The sequence below is a fragment of the Procambarus clarkii genome, chromosome 13 (assembly GCF_040958095.1).
Source record: "Procambarus clarkii isolate CNS0578487 chromosome 13, FALCON_Pclarkii_2.0, whole genome shotgun sequence".
Classification (NCBI taxonomy): Eukaryota; Metazoa; Arthropoda; class Malacostraca; order Decapoda; family Cambaridae; genus Procambarus; species Procambarus clarkii.
The window spans coordinates 26,267,289-26,289,943 of record NC_091162.1 but is presented as its reverse complement, the minus strand read 5'-3'; the positions used below and the strand labels follow the sequence as shown (position 1 = coordinate 26,289,943).

At 42.0% G+C, this 22,655-nt stretch overlaps 1 protein-coding gene across 1 annotated transcript; it reads left to right on the top strand.

Moving 5' to 3' along the window:
- Positions 1–1,781: 1,781 nt before the first annotated feature.
- On the top strand, positions 1,782–11,283 carry LOC138364280 (ipis-1-like). Its single transcript, XM_069323830.1, has 6 exons — positions 1,782–1,923; positions 4,786–5,121; positions 7,569–7,707; positions 8,529–8,772; positions 10,270–10,505; positions 10,811–11,283. The coding sequence occupies exons 2-6, from the start codon at positions 4,790–4,792 to the stop codon at positions 11,153–11,155; spliced, it is 1,296 nt and encodes a 431-aa protein (XP_069179931.1). The 5' UTR covers positions 1,782–1,923; positions 4,786–4,789; the 3' UTR covers positions 11,156–11,283.
- The last annotated feature ends 11,372 nt before the right edge of the window (positions 11,284–22,655 follow it).

Here is a 22,655-nt window from a genome sequence, read left to right as displayed (position 1 = left end):
ATTATATTTCTTAGTATATCTTATCAACCCTTTTCGAGGAAGAACCAGTCTCGATTAAGTGTACTAGGAGTAATTCTGCTTCTAGTGTTAACTCCAATTGTGAAGTTTGGTAATGCTCAACTTTTGAATAATAATTATTCTTACAGTTCATTAATGTCCAACAAGTAATTCAGGATTATTACATTATCTACAGAGACTGGTGTCTCAGTCCATTTTATTGCATTAGTTATCTGTTTCCCTTTTCAGTATAAATAGGGTAGTCCTTCCAGTAATTCGATTCAATCAATTAAATATCACTATATTAAAAGTTAGCTTTTCGTTACGACACACATCACCGTTGAGAAGGATGGTATATGCATCATTATTGAGAGGGATGGTATACTTATCACTGTTGGGAGGGATGGTATACTCATCACTGTAGGGAGGGATGGTATACTCATCACTGTTGAGAGGGATGGTATACTCATCATCTTTGAGATGGATGATATACTCATCATCGTTGAGGTGGATGGTATACTCATCACCGTTGAGAGGTATGCTATACTCATCACCGTTGAGAGGTATGGTATACTCATCACCGTTGAGAGGTATGGTATACTCGTCACCGTTGAGGGATGGTATACTCATCACCGTTGAGAGGGATGGTGGACCATAACTGACCGAGCTCATCAATTCCTCACCTGAACCATTACTCATGCTCGCCTCTCGTAATATTAATAAGGTGTTGCATTACCCTCGGGATATTTCTGATAATAAACTCTTAGGAAATTAGGAGTGAATTTGTAAACATCATATTACTGAAGCAAGTATGCCACTGTCACGCTACAGAGAGAGAGAGAGGGAGAGAGAGAGAGAGAGAGAGAGAGAGAGAGAGAGAGAGAGAGAGAGAGAGAGAGAGAGAGAGAGAGAGAGAGAGAGAGAGAGAGAGAGAGAGAGAGAGAGAGAGAGAGAGAAAGAGAGAGAGAGAGAGAGAGAGAGAGAGAGAGAGAGAGAGAGAGAGAGAGAGAGAGAGAGAGAGAGAGAGAGAGAGAGAGAGAGAGAGAGAGAGAGAGAGAGAGAGAGAGAGAGAGAGAGAGAGAGACAGACAGAGGGAATATGTTAAATTATTGTACCTGTTAAATAACCACTTTTCCTTTGAATATCTTATAAATTAATAAATCTTATGATTACTGTTATTATTATAGGCAGAAGGGCTTGTGTTGACGCAGCAACAAACCCAACGTTGCACACGAGGGGTGGCGGGGAGTCCACTGGGAGCGGCAAATCCGCTCTACATGGAAAGAGTTGCACAGTTGCATAACCGCGAGAGTGGGAAGTTGATCCGTCATGTTGAGTGACGTCACGCGCTCGCTCGCGCGCACTCTCCGGTTTTCCCACCGGCAGAAGTTTTTCCTAGAACGGGTTACATATTTCTCTCTGGTCATCGTTCACTCTCCGGAGTGTATCGTTCACTCTGCGTCCTCAGCATCTTCCCATAGACGCACTTGAGCGCGTTCACGGACACTGTTGGCTAAGACTCGTTTGACACGTGTGGCAGATAGACAGCATGTTGTCCCGATCAGAGCCCTGGCCCTCACCACTACAACCACACCACAACTATTACCAGACTACAACAGCGCTGTATGTGTGTGTGTCCCCTGCCAGAAGACACACACAACTGGAAGATGAAATGTATCATTCTGCGTCACTGGTCCAGAGCCGGGGCGCCACAGGATGCTAGAGTGAGGGAAAAAGGAACAGTGAGTGAAGGCGGACAGTCGGCAGGCGAGCGGGGCGGGTATATATGCTGGCCCTGAGTACCACCACACACAGTCACCAGCGTCCTCACCCACCACCGGTGCTTCTCCCGTCACTGTTGACCATCATACAGCTCCAGTGACACTGTCCTCGTCTCTTCCAGCAGCCATTAACCGGTTCCTCCAGGTTGGTTGGTCTTTGCTGTGTGGCTTTGATAAGGAAACAGTTCAAGGGGGCTGCATGGGTAACAGCTTCCCTGACTTTGCGCCCTGGAGAGACCGCCCCAGACCGACAACCAGAGCGCAACTCCATATTCTCTTGAGAGTGATGGATGACCGCTACTACTAGTTCAAGTGTGGTGTTGATTCACGGAGTGGTGGTGTCATCACCAAGTGAGCTCATCACCTGCTCATCACCAGCAGCATCATTTGTTGATTACTCCCGCCTTGACACCAGACACCTGTGGCCGGTCATGGCCTCATGTCACTTGTGTCATAAGTTCACAGCACTAAAGGATGTGTTGTGACACTCTCACCAGATGGTGTCCGGTGTCAACCTCACACTAGAATGTGTCATATTACCTCGCCTCACGCGACTTGTGTCATAAACTATCGACATTGGAGGACTGTGTCATAATCTCACGAAACTTGAGGTTGTGTGGTGTCAAACTCCCGACACAAGTCGTGACACTAGTGCTCTGTCATACGTTCGTCACATTAGAGTGTTGTGTCATAACCTCACGACACTGGAGGATGTTTAGTGGCAGTCTCACGATACTTGGGTGTTGTGTCATAACGTTAAGTGTTGTTGTGTCAAGTTTGATCACGACACTGAACAGCTGTGTCATAAGCTTATGCCCGCCTATCTATTGGCTGGATAAGGTGTTGTTGGTGTGTGTTGGTGTCATAAGCAACAACAACAACAACAGAAGTGCGTGGTGTCAGACGCTCATGACACTAGAGATTAATTGGCCGGTGAGCGTTAACAACTGTGATTTGTGGCTGACACAGAGGAAGCTTCAGGTAGTTTACTTCACTTATTAGGCAACCCATACCCACCCCGTGGGCGGTAGTTGGCACAATACCCACCCCGTGGGCGGTAGTAGGCACCATACCCACCCCATGGGCGGTAGTGGGCACCATACCCACCCTGTGGGCGGTAGTGGGCACCATACCCACCCTGTGGGCGGTAGTAGGCACCATACCCACCCCATGGGCGGTAGTGGGCACCATACCCACCCTGTGGGCGGTAGTTGGCACCATACCCACCCCGTGGGCGGTAGGTGGCACCATACCCACCCCCGAGGGCGGTAGTGGGCACCATACCCATCATGTGGGTGGTAGTGGACCCCATACCCACCCCGTGGGCGGTATTGGACACCCTACCCATCCTGTGGGCGGTAGTGCGCACCATACCCATCCTGTGGGCGGTAGTGCGCACCATACTCATCCTGTGGGTGGTAGTGGGCACCATACCCACCCCGTGGGCGGTAGTGGACCCCATACTCATCCTGTGGGCGTAGAGGGCACCATACCCACCCTTTGGGGGGTAGTGGACCCCATACCCATCCTGTGGGCGGTAGTGGGCACCATACCCATCCTGTGGGCGGTAGCGGACCCCATACCCATCCTGTGGGCGGTAGTGGGCAACATACCCATCCTGTGGGCGGCAGTGGACCCCATACCCATCATGTGAGCGGTAGTGGACCCCATACCCATCATGTGGGCGGTAGTGGACACCATACCCATCCTGTGGGCGGTAGTGGGCACCATACCCATCCTGTGGGCGGTAGTGGGCACCATACCCATCATGTGGGAATAGTGGACACCATACCCATCCTGTGGGCGGTAGTGGGCACCATACCCATCCTGTGGGCGGTAGTGGGCACCATACCCATCCTGTGGGCGGTAGTGGGCACCATACCCATCCTGTGGGCGGTAGTGGGCACCATACCCATCCTGTGGGCGGTAGTGGGCACCATACCCATCCTGTGGGTGGTAGTGAACCCCATACCCATCCTGTGGGCGGTAGTGGACCCCATACCCATCCTGTGGGCGGTAGTGAACCATATACCCCATTCACTCTCCCTCTCGTTCCCTCTACCTCTCTCCGTCACTCCAGTTCTCTCTGCCTCTGTCACTCTAAATCTCTCTGGTTCTCTCCCTCTCTCCCGTTCTCTCTCACGTCTCTACCTCCTGTTCCCCCTCCCTCTACCTCGCTCCGTCCATCCTATTCCTCTCCTAATGGGCAAAAGATGCTCGAGTAATATTCAGTCAACGTTATTGATGTTGAATCAATGGAATGGACGTTGATTCTTTAGGATAACAGCTGTTAACTCTGTTTAACACTCTATGGACAGTCATACCCTCATTTTATATTTCACAGGACTTGCTGGTGGATGCATAGGAGCCGATCCTTCTTAATTAAGGAGAGGTCGACCCCAACCGTCCTATGGCTTTGACTGTAAAGTCACAAATCAGGATGTAATGTTCTGTGAGAGGCTAGCCCTAAACGTCTGGCTTCCCTTCTCTGACAGACAGACATCCTAATTAATAGATACAGATAATCGGCTCAGAAACGGAATCCCAAAGTTGGTTTAGTGAAACAAGTTCAGCCTTGATGAGCCAGTTACATGGCCACGTCAACAGTCACAGGTTAATTAGTTTATTATGATCCCTATTAATCATATCTGGCGGGTGAGTGACAGAAAGGTTTCAGTTTCACATGAAGGGTTCAAGAGATTTAAGCAGTCACCGTGGTGCAGTGGTTTAGACCCTCTCCTGGCGTTTTCGAGACCTTTGTTTCTAGGTTCGTGTCCTGGCCGGAGAGGATTTACTGGGCGCCAATCCTTAACTGTAGTCTCTGTTTAACCCAACAGTAAAATGGGTACCTGGTTGTTAAACGATTTGGCGGGTCGTATTCCAGGGAACATTGGATGAAGGACTTGCCCGAAACGCTACGCGTACTAGTGGCTGTACAAGAATGTATAAGAACTCTTGTATATATAAATAATTAAAAATATAAAATAAAAATCTTGTCTTCCGGCAGAAATATGAGGTGGGAAGCTGTGGCGGGAGTTACCATGGCGACGGTTGTCGTGGCAACGGTGGCCAGCGTCGTCCCACAATGCCTCTCCGACAGTGGCAACTCCAGAGGCGTCAACACTGACCTCTCCGGCATCAACGACTTCAGCTTTGATCTCTACAGACAACTTTCCCGCAACACCCCGGCCGAGAACCTCTTTTTCTCGCCCTATAGCATTTGGACAGCGCTCACCCTGACCTACTTCGGGACGGCGGGAAGCACCAAGACCCAACTGGAAGCCGCGCTCAGGGTTACGGACAAGGCGTCAACACTGCGGTTGTGGCGCGCACTTGACGTAATGTGAGTAACGACTATCACCTCACTACATTATTATCATACACGATTTCTTCAAGCACATTACAATATTCACTTACACCAATAGTATTCCCAGACACAAAGATGCTTATAAACACTGATGATGAGTTCCCCAGCAACGCACATGCTACATGGCTGACCAGACCACACACTAGAAGGTGAAGGGACGACGACGTTTCGGTCTGTCCTGGACCATTCTCAAGTCGATTGTGATGAGGAAGTAGATGCAGGCAATAAATAAACTAGAGAGAAGTGAGGAGCAAAGTGTAGTAGAGGAGATAGTAGTAGGAATAAGAAATGCAGAGGGCCTATTGGCCCATACGAGGCTACTCCTATTATAACCACCGAATGAGGAGATAGTAATAGGAATAAGAAGAGGATAGTAAGGGAACGTAAAGGAAACAAAGAATAGAAAAGAGAGAAGAGAGAAAGAAAAGGAAAGAGAAAGAAAGAATTCGTCTTGTCCTCTCCAATACTTTGGCGAAACTGGCCGTACACTGAATTACAGACTTAAAGAACACAAGAGAAGTGTTAAGTCTGCAGACACTAACAATGCTCTCTTCAGTCATGTGAGGGATTCCAATCATCCTATTGATTGGTCTTCCTCTAAAATAATTTTTAGAGGAAGACCAATCAATTTTTTTTATTATTTTAGACCAATTTTTTTTTTTAATTATTACTATCCTATTATTATTCCTACTACTATCTCCTCTACTACACTTTGCTCCTCACCTCTCTCTAGCCTATTTATTGCCTGCATCTTCTTCCTCATCACAATCGACTTGAGAATGGTCCAGGACAGACCGAAACGTCGTCGTCCCTTCACCTTCTAGTGTGTGGTCTGGTCAACTTACTTTAGCCACGTTATTGTGACTCATCGCCTGCATGCTACGTGACTCCTGCAGCGCAGTAGGCTACAGCCTCAGCTCACACGCGAGGGACTCGAATTCAATACTCCCGTGCAGGACACAAGCACCTGGCCACGTTTCCTTTCACCTGATGCATCTGTTCACCAAACAATTAATTGGTACCAAGCCAATTAAGAAAATTGCTGTGAGTTAGAATCCTGGGAGGTTGTACCCCCCATTTGGTGACTGATGAAAGAGTATGATTCGTTCATCATATTCTTATTTGTCTACGATCACCATCACTAGCACCAACACCATCACTAGCACCAACACCATCACTAGCACCAACACCATCACTAGCACCAACACCATCACTAGCACCAACACCATTACTAGCACCAACACCATTACTAGCACCAACACCATCACTAGCATCATCATCATCACTAGCACCAACACCATCACTAGCACCAACACCATCACTAGCACCAACACCATCACTAGCACCAACACCATCACTAGCACCAACACCATCACTAGCACCAACACCATCACTAGCACCAACACCATCACTAGCACCAACACCATTACTAGCACCAACACCATCACTAGCACCAACACCATCACTAGCACCAACACCATCACTAGCACCAACACCATTACTAGCACCAACACCATCACTAGCACCAACACCATCACTAGCACCAACACCATTACTAGCACCAACACCATCACTAGCACCAACACCATCACTAGCACCAACACCATTACTAGCACCAACACCATCACTAGCACCAACACCATCACTAGCACCAACACCATCACTAGCACCAACACCATCACTAGCACCAACACCATCACTAGCACCAACACCATCACTAGCACCAACACCATCACTAGAACCAACACCATCACTAGCATCATCATCATCACTAGCATCATCATCATCACTAGCATCATCATCATCACTAGTATCATCACCATTACTAGCATCATCACGATCACTAACACCAACACCATCACTGGCATCAACATCACTAGCATCATCACCATCACTAGCACCATCATTACTACTCCCACCATCACTAGCATCATCACCATCACTAGCACCATCATTACTACTCCCACCATCACTAGCACCAACACGATCACTAGTATCATCACTATTACTAGCATCACCATCACTAGCATCAACACCATCACTGGCATCAACACCATCACTAGGCTCATCACCATCACTAGCACCAAAACCATCACTAGCACCATCATTACTACTCCCACCATCACTAGCATCATCACCATCACTAGCATCATCACCATCACTAGCACCAACACTATCCCTTGTATCATCACCATCACTAGCATCATCACATCACTAACACCAACACCATCACTAGCACCAACACTAGCATCATCACCATCACTAGCACCATCATTACTACTCCCACCATCACCACTACTGCCACCATTACCACTACTATTCCCACCATCACCACTACCACCACCATCACCACTACCACCACCTCTAATGCTACCACCAATACTGCTACCATCACCACTACAGCCAGGCTCTCCCCCACACAGGTACGCCCAGCGAGCCAGCAGCCAGTCCCAGTACACCTTCAACATCGCCAATCGTGCCTACTTTGACGACCTCCTTGACCTGCGACCTTGCATCTCCACCATCCTCCACAAGGAGCTCCAGAAGATCGACTTCTCAGACGTAAGAGATAAGGGTTTTTACTCATTATTTTCAAATACCTTTTATCATGTTTTTCTCGTATTTCTTGGCGGTAACTGACCTGTTAAATTTTGGTTAATTAGATTATTATGTGTCCGAACCGCCTTGCGATGTTGTGGGTCACTGAATGGCTTCAGGAACTGGACCCTAATCTTATGTAGGTTAAGACAGTTATATATGTTGCGAATAAGTTTCAATTTTAATTTGCCTCGAAGTTACAATTGCAACGGCAATTGATTAAGTTATAATTAAAGAGATCAAGTTGCAATTGCATTGATTAAGTTACAATTGTAGAGATCAAGTTACATTTTCCGTGATTAAGTTAGAATAGCCGTGAAAAATTATCAGTTATAGTGATTTAGTTTCAGTTGTGTTAAGGAAGGTACTATTGCAATTATCAAGTTACAATTGTAGTGATTAAGTTTCAATTATTGCTAAGAAATTACAATTGTAGTTATTAAGTTAAAGTGACCAAGTTACAAGCGATCAGGTTAATTGCTTAACTTGGTTAAGCTATTACTAAAATGATCATGGTAGTAGTCGTGATCAAGTACGAAGAGGTGAGTAGTCAGTGAAGTGTACACAAGGCAATCCCAGTTACACTATTGTCACTTCGTTGTGTATTTGACTGGAGCGTCTGGTAGAGGACCACCTCCACCTTCCCCAGAGTCGGGCGGGTTATCTACAAGACTTGGGTTGGCCATCCCCATGTGAGGGGATGTTTAGGCTCATCTGTTGTGAAAAGTTTTCATTGTTGCCCATTTATCAAGATAATTATTAACGAGCAATTTGTTCATCACCAGCTTTACGGTTCTTCGGCCACCATCAACGAGTTCGTGTCCACCACCACCAAAGGCCTCATTCGGAATCTGGTGAGCCCTGATGACATGGTGGACGCCATCATGATGCTTATCAACGCCGCCTACTTCAAGGGCACCTGGAGGTACCAGTTCAAACCCTCGCACACACAACCCAGGCAGTTCTTTGTCTCCCCCGGCCACTCTGTCGACGTGCCCATGATGAGGATCAAGACAAAGCTCAGGCTAGGTAAGGTTACATCACCAGGTGAAGCTCGGCCAGTGTCCTTGTATTATCGTCATTATTATTAAGACATTTGATGGAGTCCCAGAAACACTGCAGGGTCGGAGGACCAGCGTGTAAATACGACGGAGGCATTGTAATGAAGTGAAGGGAGTAACTAGATTAAATACGGGTTATGGGATCTGATTCTAGTTGACTACACTTCAGTTACCATAAGCCTTGCACTGGCCTGTTTCTTAGTATAGGGAGAGTCAGAGACCTTCACTTCCAGATCTTAAGTGAGGCCGGCCTACTACGGTAACCACACTCCTGATAGTTACATTAGAATGGGAGTGATAGAGTCTTGATAACCAGAGAAAAGAGGGAGAGAGGCGGACTATATTCATTCTAAGGGGAGGAAAGATGAGATGTTTTACCCACTTAAGGTGTAGGAAAGGAGAATACAGCTACTGCTTATTAATTTATAGACATATCGGGTGTCTGATATCTTAATTCTTTACCCATTAATGATAACATTTACTCAGTTCTTCAGTAAATGCTTTGACTTTCTTACATCAAGTCTGTGTAATAATTTCGAGGTGGATAAAAGTGTGCATTTGACATATTTATGTCCCCCTTGATCAACCAACATTTCAACACAATATTTTAATGCATTACTGGTCTGGCGCTCCTAACTAATTTCCAGAATATATATAAATTTACTGGACTTCATCTAACTTTCCAAAGATACTAACATTAGTTCAGTCGCCGATAGAAAACTGTGTTGCTACACAATTGATCTACCGCTGACATATTCCGGACATTTTGGTACACAATACTACGCTTACACTCACCAAAGATCTTCTACCATGGACGCTACATGAGTCTTCCCTCCCAAATAGGGTCAGAGACCACTGTGCTTGGCTGTCCTGCAGCACCTCTGAGAGAGGCTTCCTCCCTGGAGTCTGGATCCGTATCTGAATATGGATCGGAAGTTATTCCTCTCTCAAGTGCTCCAGTATTTCAGATACTGGAAATGGAGAACTGGAGCACCTGAGAGAGACAGAGAATTCCATAGATATTCGAGCCACATTCAAATATTAATCCCAAATATAGAGAGCTAGTGCCCCTTTCAATTAGCCAGAGGTTTCTTTCCTGTCGGTCATGTCAAAGCAGTTACCAACTGCATCCTCTCTATGTGACCCAACACAATCATGGGATTAGTAGGTCGTACTGTAATTAAAACCTTCATTAATATCATTATACGAGCACTGATCAATTTTGACAAAACATTCTGCATTATTCCTGTCCACCAGATTTTATTTCGTGTCTTTTTTCTTGCATAGGCCCTCCAGTGCCTGCTTCTTTTCGCCCTTGACAACGTTCATAACAGGACATTATCACAAACTATTATGTAATAAGTGTATACAAATTTGACGCTGGTTCACACAAATACCAACTCACTAAAATCAAACTACAACCTCTATAAGATTGTACATGATAGCTCTTCCTCCTCACTATCAGCCCACTCAGAGGAGCTGGCAGCCCAAGTTCTGGAAGTGCCCTACGCCGGTGACGCCATCTCCATGTTGTTGTTACTGCCGGACGTCGAGGGAGAGGAAGGGTTCCGGCGCGTGGTGTCAGCGCTCACTTCCGGCACCCTGTTGAGAGCCACCCAGGAACGGGCCCATACTGACACGGTCGAACTTTTCCTGCCCAAGTTTAAGTTGGAACAGATGCTCGAGGATGATTTGAAGGAGGTAAGACATAAGCTAGTTCCAGCTTTACTGTGTAATTAACATGATCCAAACTTTAATAAATTTATTCCTAATGAAAAATATATAAAATTGCTCATTAAAATATCTGTTTCTTGGGTCAGGCTTCAGATGACCTGAGATACGATAGTAGCTTTCTAGACTGTGTTTAATCTGTTTAAGAGAGTGACAGTAGGGTGGAGATGATGGTGATGAGGACTATGATTTGGTTATAATTAAAAGATCAAGTGATTGATAAAAACAAAAACCAATACCATAATTAACACCCTTTGTGTCCCTTCCCTGACCAGGGCCTCAAGAACCTGGGCATCCGTGACCTGTTCAACGGTAGTTCAGCCGACCTGTCGCAGTTCTCAGTCAACAAGGAGCTCGTCGTCAGCAAGACTATCCACAAAGCTTTCGTCGAGGTGAATGAAGAAGGGACAGAGGCCGCAGCTTCGACGGCGGTGGTGGCCGTAGTCAGATCCGGCTTCAACAGGGCGCATAGTTTCGTCTGTAACAGACCGTTCTTGTTCCTCATTCACGACAACCAAACTAAAAACGTTCTGTTCATGGGAGCCTACAAGAAGCCGCTGACAGGCTCCTACAGGAAGACGCAGACAGCCTACAGGAGAGGCAGTGGAAAAAATAAATAGTCATGAGGAACGACATGGGTTGAGAATATTGAAAGCGGTAGAAATGCATTTAGAGAATGTAACACATAATGAGAATCAACAAGAGAAACAAGAGAAAGATAGATGAATGAAATGGAGACGTACAGAGAGTTCCTATAGACATTCTTTACACAATACATGAAAGCCTCAAACAGAAATTAAACACAAAATGAAGATAATATGCACAAAAAATCACCTTAAGGTGATATAACAATGAGAAAATCAGTAAGACCCGTGTGTGCAAGTCCAAATCCTCCTCACAGCTCATACTGATGTTCTCACACATAAATGTACTAGAGTTGTATAGAATAAGGTGCCTCAGTACTGTATATATAAAGACATTATTTTATTTTAAATAAGCAAAATTTTATTTGTTTACTGTTATGAAGTTATAAATATATTTATAAAGTTAATTTGTCAATGATTTAACCAACAATAGTTGATAAGCAATATAAATTGGTAAATAAATAAATAATTATTGTTAAATATTTGTAATTACTGATATAAAATGCTGATTTAAAGAACTGAAAATGTGTGAGGTGCGCATACTGTTTTTAGGAAGTATAATGACTAAACAATCAGTATTATGAAAAGAAATACTTTAATACGAGATTACTACATCACAAGCATTGCAAAGGTGTTAGATTATAATTCAACACTTCTAGTACGAGCATATAACACAAAATTTTAACTTTTAATAAGTTTATGGACATTTTACTAGGGTGAACTTTTGACACTACTAGTGTGAACTTATGACACTACTAATAGCGTGAGCTTATGGCACCACACTCCTAGTGTAGGCTTATGACACTACGTCTAGTGTGAGCTTATGACACTGCACTTTTAGTGTGAGCTTATGACACTACAATCCTTGCATGTGCCTATGATATTACTCTACTTGTGGGAACCGACCTGTGAGATTTATATTTATTTAATTTATATGAATTTTATATTTACGTTAATTTATATACTTCGATAGCAATTTGTATAATGATAAGTGGACTGTATTTCTGCAATAATCTCATAATCTCACAAATCGATCCTCTACACATTAGGGGGGGTTATTATATTAATATATATGCAGCCAATCAAACTACAGTAATAGCTACATACATTGATGAGGTTCCTTATCTTATAGTACAGCAGGTTAGTCCACCAGGTATAACTAGGGTGTAGACACCAAATTATCCTCTTTGAGGTAGCTTCCATATCACCCAGTAACTGGTGCACAAACTCTTCCTCGTCTTGACCTGTCAAAAGGGCGCTAACTGTGAACCCAGAATCCTATATATGACAAGTTATATCAGAGAAAACACTATACAGTACATGGAACATTAAAGACCTGGCTTAATTACCTTTAGTTTGAGGCGATTTCGCGTTCTAACCGGCTAACCCTATATCCTGACATTAATGGCCATAAATGAATGATAAACGGGTTTCGGATAGACACTTAACTTGTATTTGTAGACAGCGTGTTGACAATGGTACACCTTTGGGTTCCATAACACTACGTCCAAGTAAATTTAACAGGAGCCGAATTTGCTCCCGTGTGAGCCTCTGGTCTCAATAAACAATGGCTGCCCTCCTTCCTCCACTCTGACGCCTGGCTTACATTGTCCAGATTTCAGAACGTGATAGAAGGGTCACATTTACTCTACTTTAATATTGATAATTAAGTTAATTTATATAAGATGTTTTTATGATGGTAAAGTCCAAAGACTTATGTATTTAAGAATAATTCCCAGCAGAATAGCTGGTGAATTATAATAGTATGTGGTGATGATATCCCGTTTTCTATAGACGGTAATTCCACTACAAGTTACGTTTTCTATGGGTAACTTGTTGGTAATACAGTTATTATCTGTATGATTATTAAATGGTGTCGGATTTTCCGACATAATTCCCCAGGGGGCTGCTCACGGGTCGAAGTCCTCTTTAGAACAGACGAACACCGATACTCCTCCTTCGAATTATTAGATTAATTTGATGTTAGTAGTTAGTAATCACACGTTTGTGTGTCTGTTCGTACAGGACGGATGTCCCGTACTAGAGTTGCAGGGGTTAGAAGTCTAATGCGATTTCACTTCCCTGTCAACTCTTGAAAGGCTAATATTCAAGCCTTATTACATATTATTTAACCCAGAAGACTGGATGTGATCAAGTACTACAGTCAAGTATGATTCAGGGACTGCAGTGAGATCAGTGACATTAGATATAACTTGAAGTTTCTTCAGGTAACTGGTCACTGATATATAAACACTGAGGCCCATGGAATACATCTTGATTAAATAATAAATGTATCAAATCAGTCATCAGATTTATTGGGGTTTAATTTAGTTAATTGATTCAGAAGATTGAATAGCTCATCATTAAAGCAAAGTATGGTTCTGAGACTGCAGTGGGTTCAGTGACATTGGTCGCAGTGACTTGTAGCTGGTTTAGGCTACTGTTCACTGATTTGCCACTGAGGCCTCATGAACTCATCTTCAGCTTCAAATGATGATACTAACATCAACCTCTGTTACTATAGTCAGCTGTAATCTCCTTAGTATAATGCTACTGGAGAAATATAATCAGCTGACAAATTTAGATCTTTACTGGTATTGTTTATCTGCAGGCATAGGGCTCCTCAGGCTTGATACTGGGCCTGAGAGTAATTTACCTCCTGCAGAGTTTAACATGGTTATACCCTGATATTTAGTAGGGCTACCGATGAATCGATGACAATAGTCTGTCCCAACAAGGAGACCGAAGTCAGTGAGGTGATCAGACTTAATATTATCTGCCAATTTTATTCCTCTATTTCTCAGGAATTTGGCTGTTGCTCTCAGACCTTGAACTTGTAGGTCTACTGGTATTTTGTCCACCACAATGGCTTGTACTCGACAGACGTACCTGCCTAAACGTACTGATGGTTGTACCACCTGGTAGACTTGAGGTCCTGCATCTGTTACAAACCCTGAGATGTTGAATGACATCTGGGCTACAGGCCTTAATTGTAGTTCATCTGCCAGCTTTTTAGTGATATATGTTCTCTGGGATCCTTGGTCAAACAACCCACGGGTATGGACCTTGGCCCTCTTATTCAGGATGGTAATTTGGGCAGTAGGCAAAGTCGTATTACCTTTAGACTTTGCCGATTGGACACTGTTTGTTTGTTGCACCTTGCAGTACTGTACTGAGGTGGGAATGCTATCTTCCACCTTGGGGTTTGGAGACGTTGTTTTGGTGTCTCTGCACAATGCTGCATGGTGTTGACCTTTGTTACACCTATTACAGGTGTGTAATTGGGTATCACAGTCGTTGATGTTATGTTTCCTGAGGCACCTCGTGCAATGTTGCAAATCTTTGAGTCGCTCAACACGGGCGTCACTATCAGGAAAATTAGAGCAGTGGTACATTGAATGTTTCTCATTGCAGAACAAACATGTTCCATAGCTTCCAGTACCCTTTGGTGTCACGTTCTTGGATGACACAGTAACTATAGGCTTGGAGGGTCCCACTGCATATACGCCCACACTGCCACTGTTCCACTTTGGTGTTGAATTATATTGTCTAGATTGATTTGGAGTACCTTTGGTACTCTGTGGTTTGCTATTATTGGTTTCTGAGGGTTTACTTGGTGGTTTTAATTTGTCATGTGTTCGTAATTGATGAACTACTGACTTTAAACCTTCAGATATTTCATTCATGGATAAGATACTTTTATTGTAATGAGCACTCATTTGCCTCAATATGTCCCTAGGTATTTTCTCCTGGACAATTATTTTCAAGACCCACTCAGCCCCGTTTGTATCTGCTGTCAGGCTGAGGGCATTGATCAATGATTCTACCTCCAGCTTGAAGACTTGGAGTGAATCAGCTGAAGCCTCCGGTGGGGGTAAATGCAACAGCTCATGAACTAAATGTGATGTTCTTACTTCTGGATCAGCATAATTATCCTTGAGGAGTTTTACTGCCAGATCATAGCCGTCATTAGTTAATCTCAGATGGGATACTACTGTTTTAGCCTCACCTGATAATTGGCCTTGCAAATAAGAGAATTTACTACTCTTTGGTAAAGATTGTTTTGAGTCTACAAGGTCAACGAATTTGTTCCAAAATTCGTCCCAATCTTCCTCATCTTTTCCTGAGAAAGTGGGTAAATTAATTGGAGGGAGTCGAGCTTCTGCTTGACTCGTATTAGATGCAACTGTTGTTATTGTTGCTGTTGCCTTGTTCTGGGCAATTAATTTGACATAAGGCTGTAACGTGGCCTGAGTGTGATCTTCATAATTCGCAAGATCAACCATAATGTCGTCTATTTCTGTTTCTGATAAATTGGTGTTGGCAAGTTCAGCCACATATGTTGCTATTTGACATTTGATTTGCTCAAATTTACCTGCAGCTGCTTGATAATAGCTTTCCAGGTCAGCATAATCAACTGTTGATTGTTGTGACAAATCTTCACATTTCTTGATCTGTCTTGTTAAGTGGCCTTTAAGACCTGCAAGGGTTCTTTTCATTCTCCCTGCATTATCCATACTGGCTCGTTGGTGAAGCCTTGTGGGACTTGTACTTGGGCTGCTCATAATACTGAACAAGCACTGATGGTAGCCTAGGGTTAAATTCTGCACTCACTAGGCAATAATCCTACCTCTACTAGAGGTTAGCACTTAAAATTAATACACATTATATATATACAATCATACACACTAATGATTTGAGTGATAAACCAGTGTCACTGGAAGTACCTTTAGGTTAGCTCTTCTATATCACCCTAGGATGGTAGAGACACTAATTAATCACTCAAAGGTGTAATGATCATAAGTAATTTATTATATATACAACTCAACTCGAGTTGATAAAAATTACACCCAAAATAGGGTCTGGACCATTCATTAATGGTGTTAGGTTGTTCAATATAGTACAACTGACTATTGTAATAATGGGACTAGGATGAACAATAATAGTTCAACTAGTCATATCCTACCCTGTTGTGGGTTGGCAATTAGTAAATATTATATTGAGAACACTAGTGCAATTTATATTAAATGATTCTCTATTTTGGAGAAATAATATACACAATTATTGATAATAGCCTCTTAATTAGCCTCTATGAAACTTCTAATATTATCTAGAAGTATTAAATATTATTAGTGACCTCGCGAAATAAACTCCACAAAATTCGTAGATAATCTCTCGCGAAATGTAACACCACGAAATCCGTGAACAATCTCGCGAAGACACAGTCACTAATTTGGCTGGTTTCTATATTAGCGCTGTCATTTCACAGAATAACACGCCACCAAATCTGTGGGTGTGCATGAAACCGCTGACTAAGGCTGAACTCGGCTGAGGGAGGCTCCTGAGCTCCCTCGAGGCTACGCTTCCGTCTTGACTGCTGGCCTTTGTTTAAATCACACTGCACTAGTATATTCAATGAATCCACTGGTTAACTGGTTCATCCGGTACTAAGATGACCAAATGTGGGTTCATAGGATCAAATAATCCGTCATCCGGTTCGAAGATGACCAAATAATGTGGGAACCGACCTGTGAGATTTATATTTATTTAATTTATATGAATTTATATTTACGTTAATTTATATACTTCGATAGCAATTTGTATAATGATAAGTGGACTGTATTTCTGCAATAATCTCACAAATCGATCATCTACACTTTAGGGGGGGTTTATATTACACATATGCAGCCTATCAAATTACAGTAATAGGTACATACATTGATGAGGTTCCTTATCTTATAGTACAGCAGGTTAGTCCACCAGGTATAACTAGGGTGTAGACACCAAATTATCCTCTTTGAGGTAGCTTCCATATCACCCAGTAACTGGTGCACAAACTCTTCCTCGTCTTGACCTGTCAAAAGGGCGCTAACTGTGAAGCCAGAATCCTATATATGACAAGTTATATCAGAGAAAACACTATACAGTACATGGAACATTAAAGACCTGGCTTAATTACCTTTAGTTTGAGGCGATTTCGCGTTCTAACCGGCTAACCCTATATCCTGACATTAATGGCCATAAATGAATGATAAACGGGTTTCGGATAGACACTTAACTTGTATTTGTAGACAGCGTGTTGACAATGGTACACCTTTGGGTTCCATAACACTACGTCCAAGTAAATTTAACAGGAGCCGAATTTGCTCCCGTGTGAGCCTCTGGTCTCAATAAACAATGGCTGCCCTCCTTCCTCCACTCTGACGCCTGGCTTACATTGTCCAGATTTCAGAACGTGATAGAAGGGTCACATTTACTCTACTTTAATATTGATAATTAAGTTAATTTATATAAGATGTTTTTATGATGGTAAAGTCCAAAGACTTATGTATTTAAGAATAATTCCCAGCAGAATAGCTGGTGAATTATAATAGTATGTGGTGATGATATCCCGTTTTCTATAGACGGTAATTCCACTACAAGTTACGTTTTCTATGGGTAACTTGTTGGTAATACAGTTATTATCTGTATGATTATTAAATGGTGTCGGATTTTCCGACACTACTAGTGTCAACTTATGACACTACACTCCTAGTATAAGCTAATGACACTACACTCTCACTGAGTGTATCCCACCGATGCCACCATTTGCAATACTTGAAGAATGTAGGTAAGGAATTGGAAGGGAAATTCAAATGGAGAATGTGAGTAGGAAGAAATAGGTGTGAGAAAATTGTCGGGATTGATTAAAGAGGTGAACTACTTGGGACTTGTACTGTATTAGATTAAAAATTAATGTATGCAAAATTTATACAACTAAAGTCCCTAGATTGGGTCGTAAAGCCAAGCTTTTTATGTCTTAATGGCAAACTGTGGGCTGTTAGGGGCAGGTGGAGGTTACTAAGGGTGAATGGAGAAGTTGCAGATGAGGTGTCACAATAACGTGGCTAAAATATGTTGACCAAACCACACACTAGAAAATGAAGGGACGACGACGTTTCGGTCCATCCAGGACCATTCTCAAGTTGATTGAAGATCCACAATCCACCTGCAGACAATTCGACACATCAGCTTTTATTGTTAATACAAGGATAAGATTTAATAACTCAGTTCTATAACTGAAAACTGGTTCTGTTTAAATCAAGGATCAAAACATGTACACAGTCCAGCCTAGAACTCTAACTATAATAGCCAATATTCACATACTAATAAACACAAAAAATTATTAGATTTAGATAAAAAATCAATTTTAGAGGTTTATCTAAACCTCTAAATTTATTTAGAGGTTTAGATAAATGAGTGTCTAGATAACTTGAAAAGCTTCAGTGACTGAAAGATAAATAAAAATTTACTGAAATATGGGGCGTCGCCCCGCTCTGTGATGATAAACATACTTATTGGATACATTAAGGTTATACAAGCATGCAATTGACCAATCAACGCACTACAATAACACTCAATACTTATGGTTATCCAATCTGCGTGCCGGTGCCTGTCTGACATATTTGTCAGACAGGTTGTATAATTTCTCTTGGAGATAATAGGCACTCTATTTTTTATAATAAAATAGCAGCTTTGCTGTTCAATATGTTCTTAGTTGCATTGCAGTAGGATAAGATTAGGTGTGATGGAGGCTGCGTCACATGGTGTGCTCCACTCTACACTCTTATTTAGATAAAGTACTAGGAATTTTTCCTTATAGATATTGTCCAGGTACTCCCCCAGTTCTAGAGAGTAATAACTGTGATAATGATAAGTTAGTGTGGTGTCCTTTACTGAAAATGTTCGCAAAGCATCGTGTCACGTGTTCACTGCTTGTAAACATTCGCATTCTGCCCTTGGGCGTTGGTGGGCGCTAGAAGTCCGAGTTCGCTCCGTGAGCGAGGTAGCCTTCAATACACATTGATTGATTATTTGTATTGTATAGACATATGATTGAGATAAGATTTGATTATAATATAACTAGATATAAGATTTATAGATTAATGGTAGTTCTGGATAGTACTATTGATTCTTATTAAGGATTTGATTTAATCCTTACCGGAAATTGATTGATGTTCCAACAACTTTTTAATTAAGATATTCTTCTCGAAGCTTCTAGATCCTTGCAAAAGCACGCACTAAGTCACGTAGGCACCATGGGCCCTATGGCGTACAAAATCATAGTGGCATTGTAATGAAGGATCCAGATGTAGGATATAATTATTTTGTAGTGATTCTGATATGATTTTTATATGATATAGAAATAATGCCTTTTTTAGATAATGATATTATTATAGTGGGTAAAACTTCCCACAATAGGAATATATGTTAAATATGAACTGAAGAAACTAGTTGCTTACATGAAAGATCAATACTTAAACTGATCAGTGATCAGTACTGACTCACAATATTCATTGAATTTCTGAAACAAATAGGTGTTGTGACGTGAAACAGTATCGCAGCTACACTAGGCAGGTGTAATGTGGCTCTCACGTATTATCAAATAAAAAAAGTTCTGTTTTGCCCCATGCAGTGTGAAAGTTGCACCGGGTAGAAAGAATAATCAAATAAAAACTAACAAAATTAACTATAATATTAAATATTAACGAACATGAAAAAATTATATCTAAAAGCGTGTTTGATTTTAGATAATGAAGGCCACATGGCCCTCATACAAGAAAACAATTGACGAGGTGTGTGAGGTCAGGAATATCCATACTCTTACTGGTGATGTCACATCCTCTGTCACCGAGGCCTGGAAGTTGAGGCCGGCAGCGTAACTGCTAGTTGGCCACAGGGAACGAGCATGACGTTGGACATCAGCAGGTGCACCTGACTTTGGCCTAGGGCTGGGTGGAGAGTGACTGGTAGGGTATCCCAGACATACGTCTGGGTCTGGTGTCGTATAGGTGATATGTAGAGTGAGGTACATGAAGGTGAGTAGGAAGAGGCAGTTTCCTCTGCTATGCGGGGAATTACGTGACGGTGTGAACTTCCATGAATCATTGAACATTAATTTTCCATCATCATTATATTCTGGGCATCCAGAAATGTTGTATACTAACCTATTTATACAAATATAAAATGTCATAATTATTTTGACTGCCTGAATCACTGCGCTTCAATACAAGACATTAAATTAATATTATAAAATTATGACTCATACTGAAAACTAAATACATACAACCACTTAAATTAATCCAAAGATTAATTCACAGTTCACTAATCCACACACTTGAAAAGAGGGGACGAAAACGTTTCGGTCCGTCCTGGACCATTCTCAAGTCGATTTGAGAATGGTCCAGGACGGACCAAAACATGGTCGTCCCTTCATTTTCTAGTGTGTGGATTGGTCAACATACTTCAGCCACGTTATTGTGACTCATCGCCTGCATTAATTCACAGTGAATAATAGTTATTCTTATTGTTTAAAGACATTCAAGAATATCTTCCGTGGGAAAGAAATTCATAAATAATTAACCTACACACCTCACAGTGAGTGATGAAGACGAGGAAACATGTGTGTGAGGAGAGATGAGTTTGAGCGGTGTGAGGGAGGTATGAGGTAGTGAGGAAGGGAATGGAGGAGTGTAGAGGTTAACTCACCCGCAGTACATAGAAGACATTTTCCACGGGACGGGACGCTTGATACATGTGACTTTAAATATTATTTAGAATTTAATTATAAGAATAATTTAATTGTAAGAATTTCATGAAATAATGATGTGATTTTGGTAAACGCAGAATATGCATGGCTAGTCTCTGTAACCTCTCCACCACCGGTCACAGGATGGGTATGGTGTCTCTGTAACTCTCCACCACTATTCACTGAATGGGTATGGTGTGCCTTGTAACCTGTTCACCATCGGTCACAGGACTGTGTGACTCTGTAATCTCTCCACCACCGGTCACAGGATTGTGTGGCTCTGTAACCTCTCCACCACCGGTCAACACTAGGAGAGAGGCAGGAATGTGTCAAGATGGGCGACGTCAAAGGTATGTGATTCACTGAGGGTTCTATCTAGGGACAAGTGAACCAGAATGCACAGAAAGCAAGACTTACTATCATCTTGAAAATCTGGACATTGAACAAGGAGGTGCACGGCAGCAGTAGGGATGACACGCCAGAGGCAAATTTTTGTTTTTGGGGCAATTTGCCACTGGCGTGTCGGGTTTCCTTATAAATTTCCCATTTGTCTCTGGCGTGTCGGGTTTCTTGATACACTTACCGCTTTGTCACACTCGTTTAAGGCCAAAATAGTTTCAGAGATATTAGAAGTTTGTTAAGAGTTCTTATTGGGATAAATCAAAATTTTTCACAGTTCGGTTTTATGAAAATATATCAGAGTTCATATAATTATAGAAGTGTATTTGCAAGTTTATGACCAAAATTTTAAGAGACCATTTGAAGACCGATTTTCTTCAGAGTCCATTTTAGACCAAATTTCAAAGACCATATAAGACCAAAATTTAACAGGGATTATTTAAGACCCAAATATTGTCAGAGACTATTTTAGACCAAATAATTTCATAAGACCGAAATGAGACAGATTATTTTAGACCCAAATATTGTCAGAGTCCACTTCGAGATCAAAACCTGTCAAGAGTTCAATAAAAGACCAAAGTTAGTCAGCACTTCGAGATCAAAACCTGTCAAGAGTTCAATAAAAGACCAAAATTAGTCAGAGTCCAGTTCATGACCGAAAATTAGGCAAGGTCTGTTTTGAAGACCGAAATTTGACAGCGACCATTTTCAGACAAAAAAAAGATACTAGTTTAAGCCCAAAATTTAACAGAGTCCATTTTAAGACCAAAATTCGTCAGAGTCCACTTTGAAACCAAAATATTTCAGAGTTTTACATACACCTGAGTTCTTAAAGAGTTCTTATGGAGGAAATTCAAATATTGTCAGAGTCCGTTTGAAGACCGAAAAATTAACTGGGTTCACCTTGAGCCTGAAAATATTTAGAGACCATTTTCAGACCAATTTTCATCAGAGTCCAGTATAAGACCCAAATTTGTCAGAGACCGCATTTTTGCTACTAATATCCCAATTTAACCCAATTTTAAACAGTCAAATTTCAGATGAAGTAAATCAAATCCAGTGACACGTTATCAACAGCAAGTATATCAGATTTCTATCTATGCCGCTCTCAAGTATAACTAGACTCCTCTCTGTTGTCACTTCGAGCTGATACATGAACTAACTGAACAATATGGGTGCACACTTAGGACTCAAATTGCATTTAAAACGCTTGCAGCAATCTGCAATTAAATAACAATGTTAACAAAACAAGGCGAGTTCATGAGACAAATCTCTGGACAAAACTCCAAGTTACTTTAACACTCGTCTCCAAAGACGATAATCAAAACAATAGTATAAAAATTTACAGTAATTGATCTCAATGATTAATTACGTTAATTGTACTGTCAACTGGACAGTAAACAACAAAGTACTTTACGTTAATCACTAACTAGTATGTCAGACTATCAAACAAATCCAAACTGTAATTAGCTAGGAGTTGCGTGGTGACCGCCAGCCAGGTCGGACGTT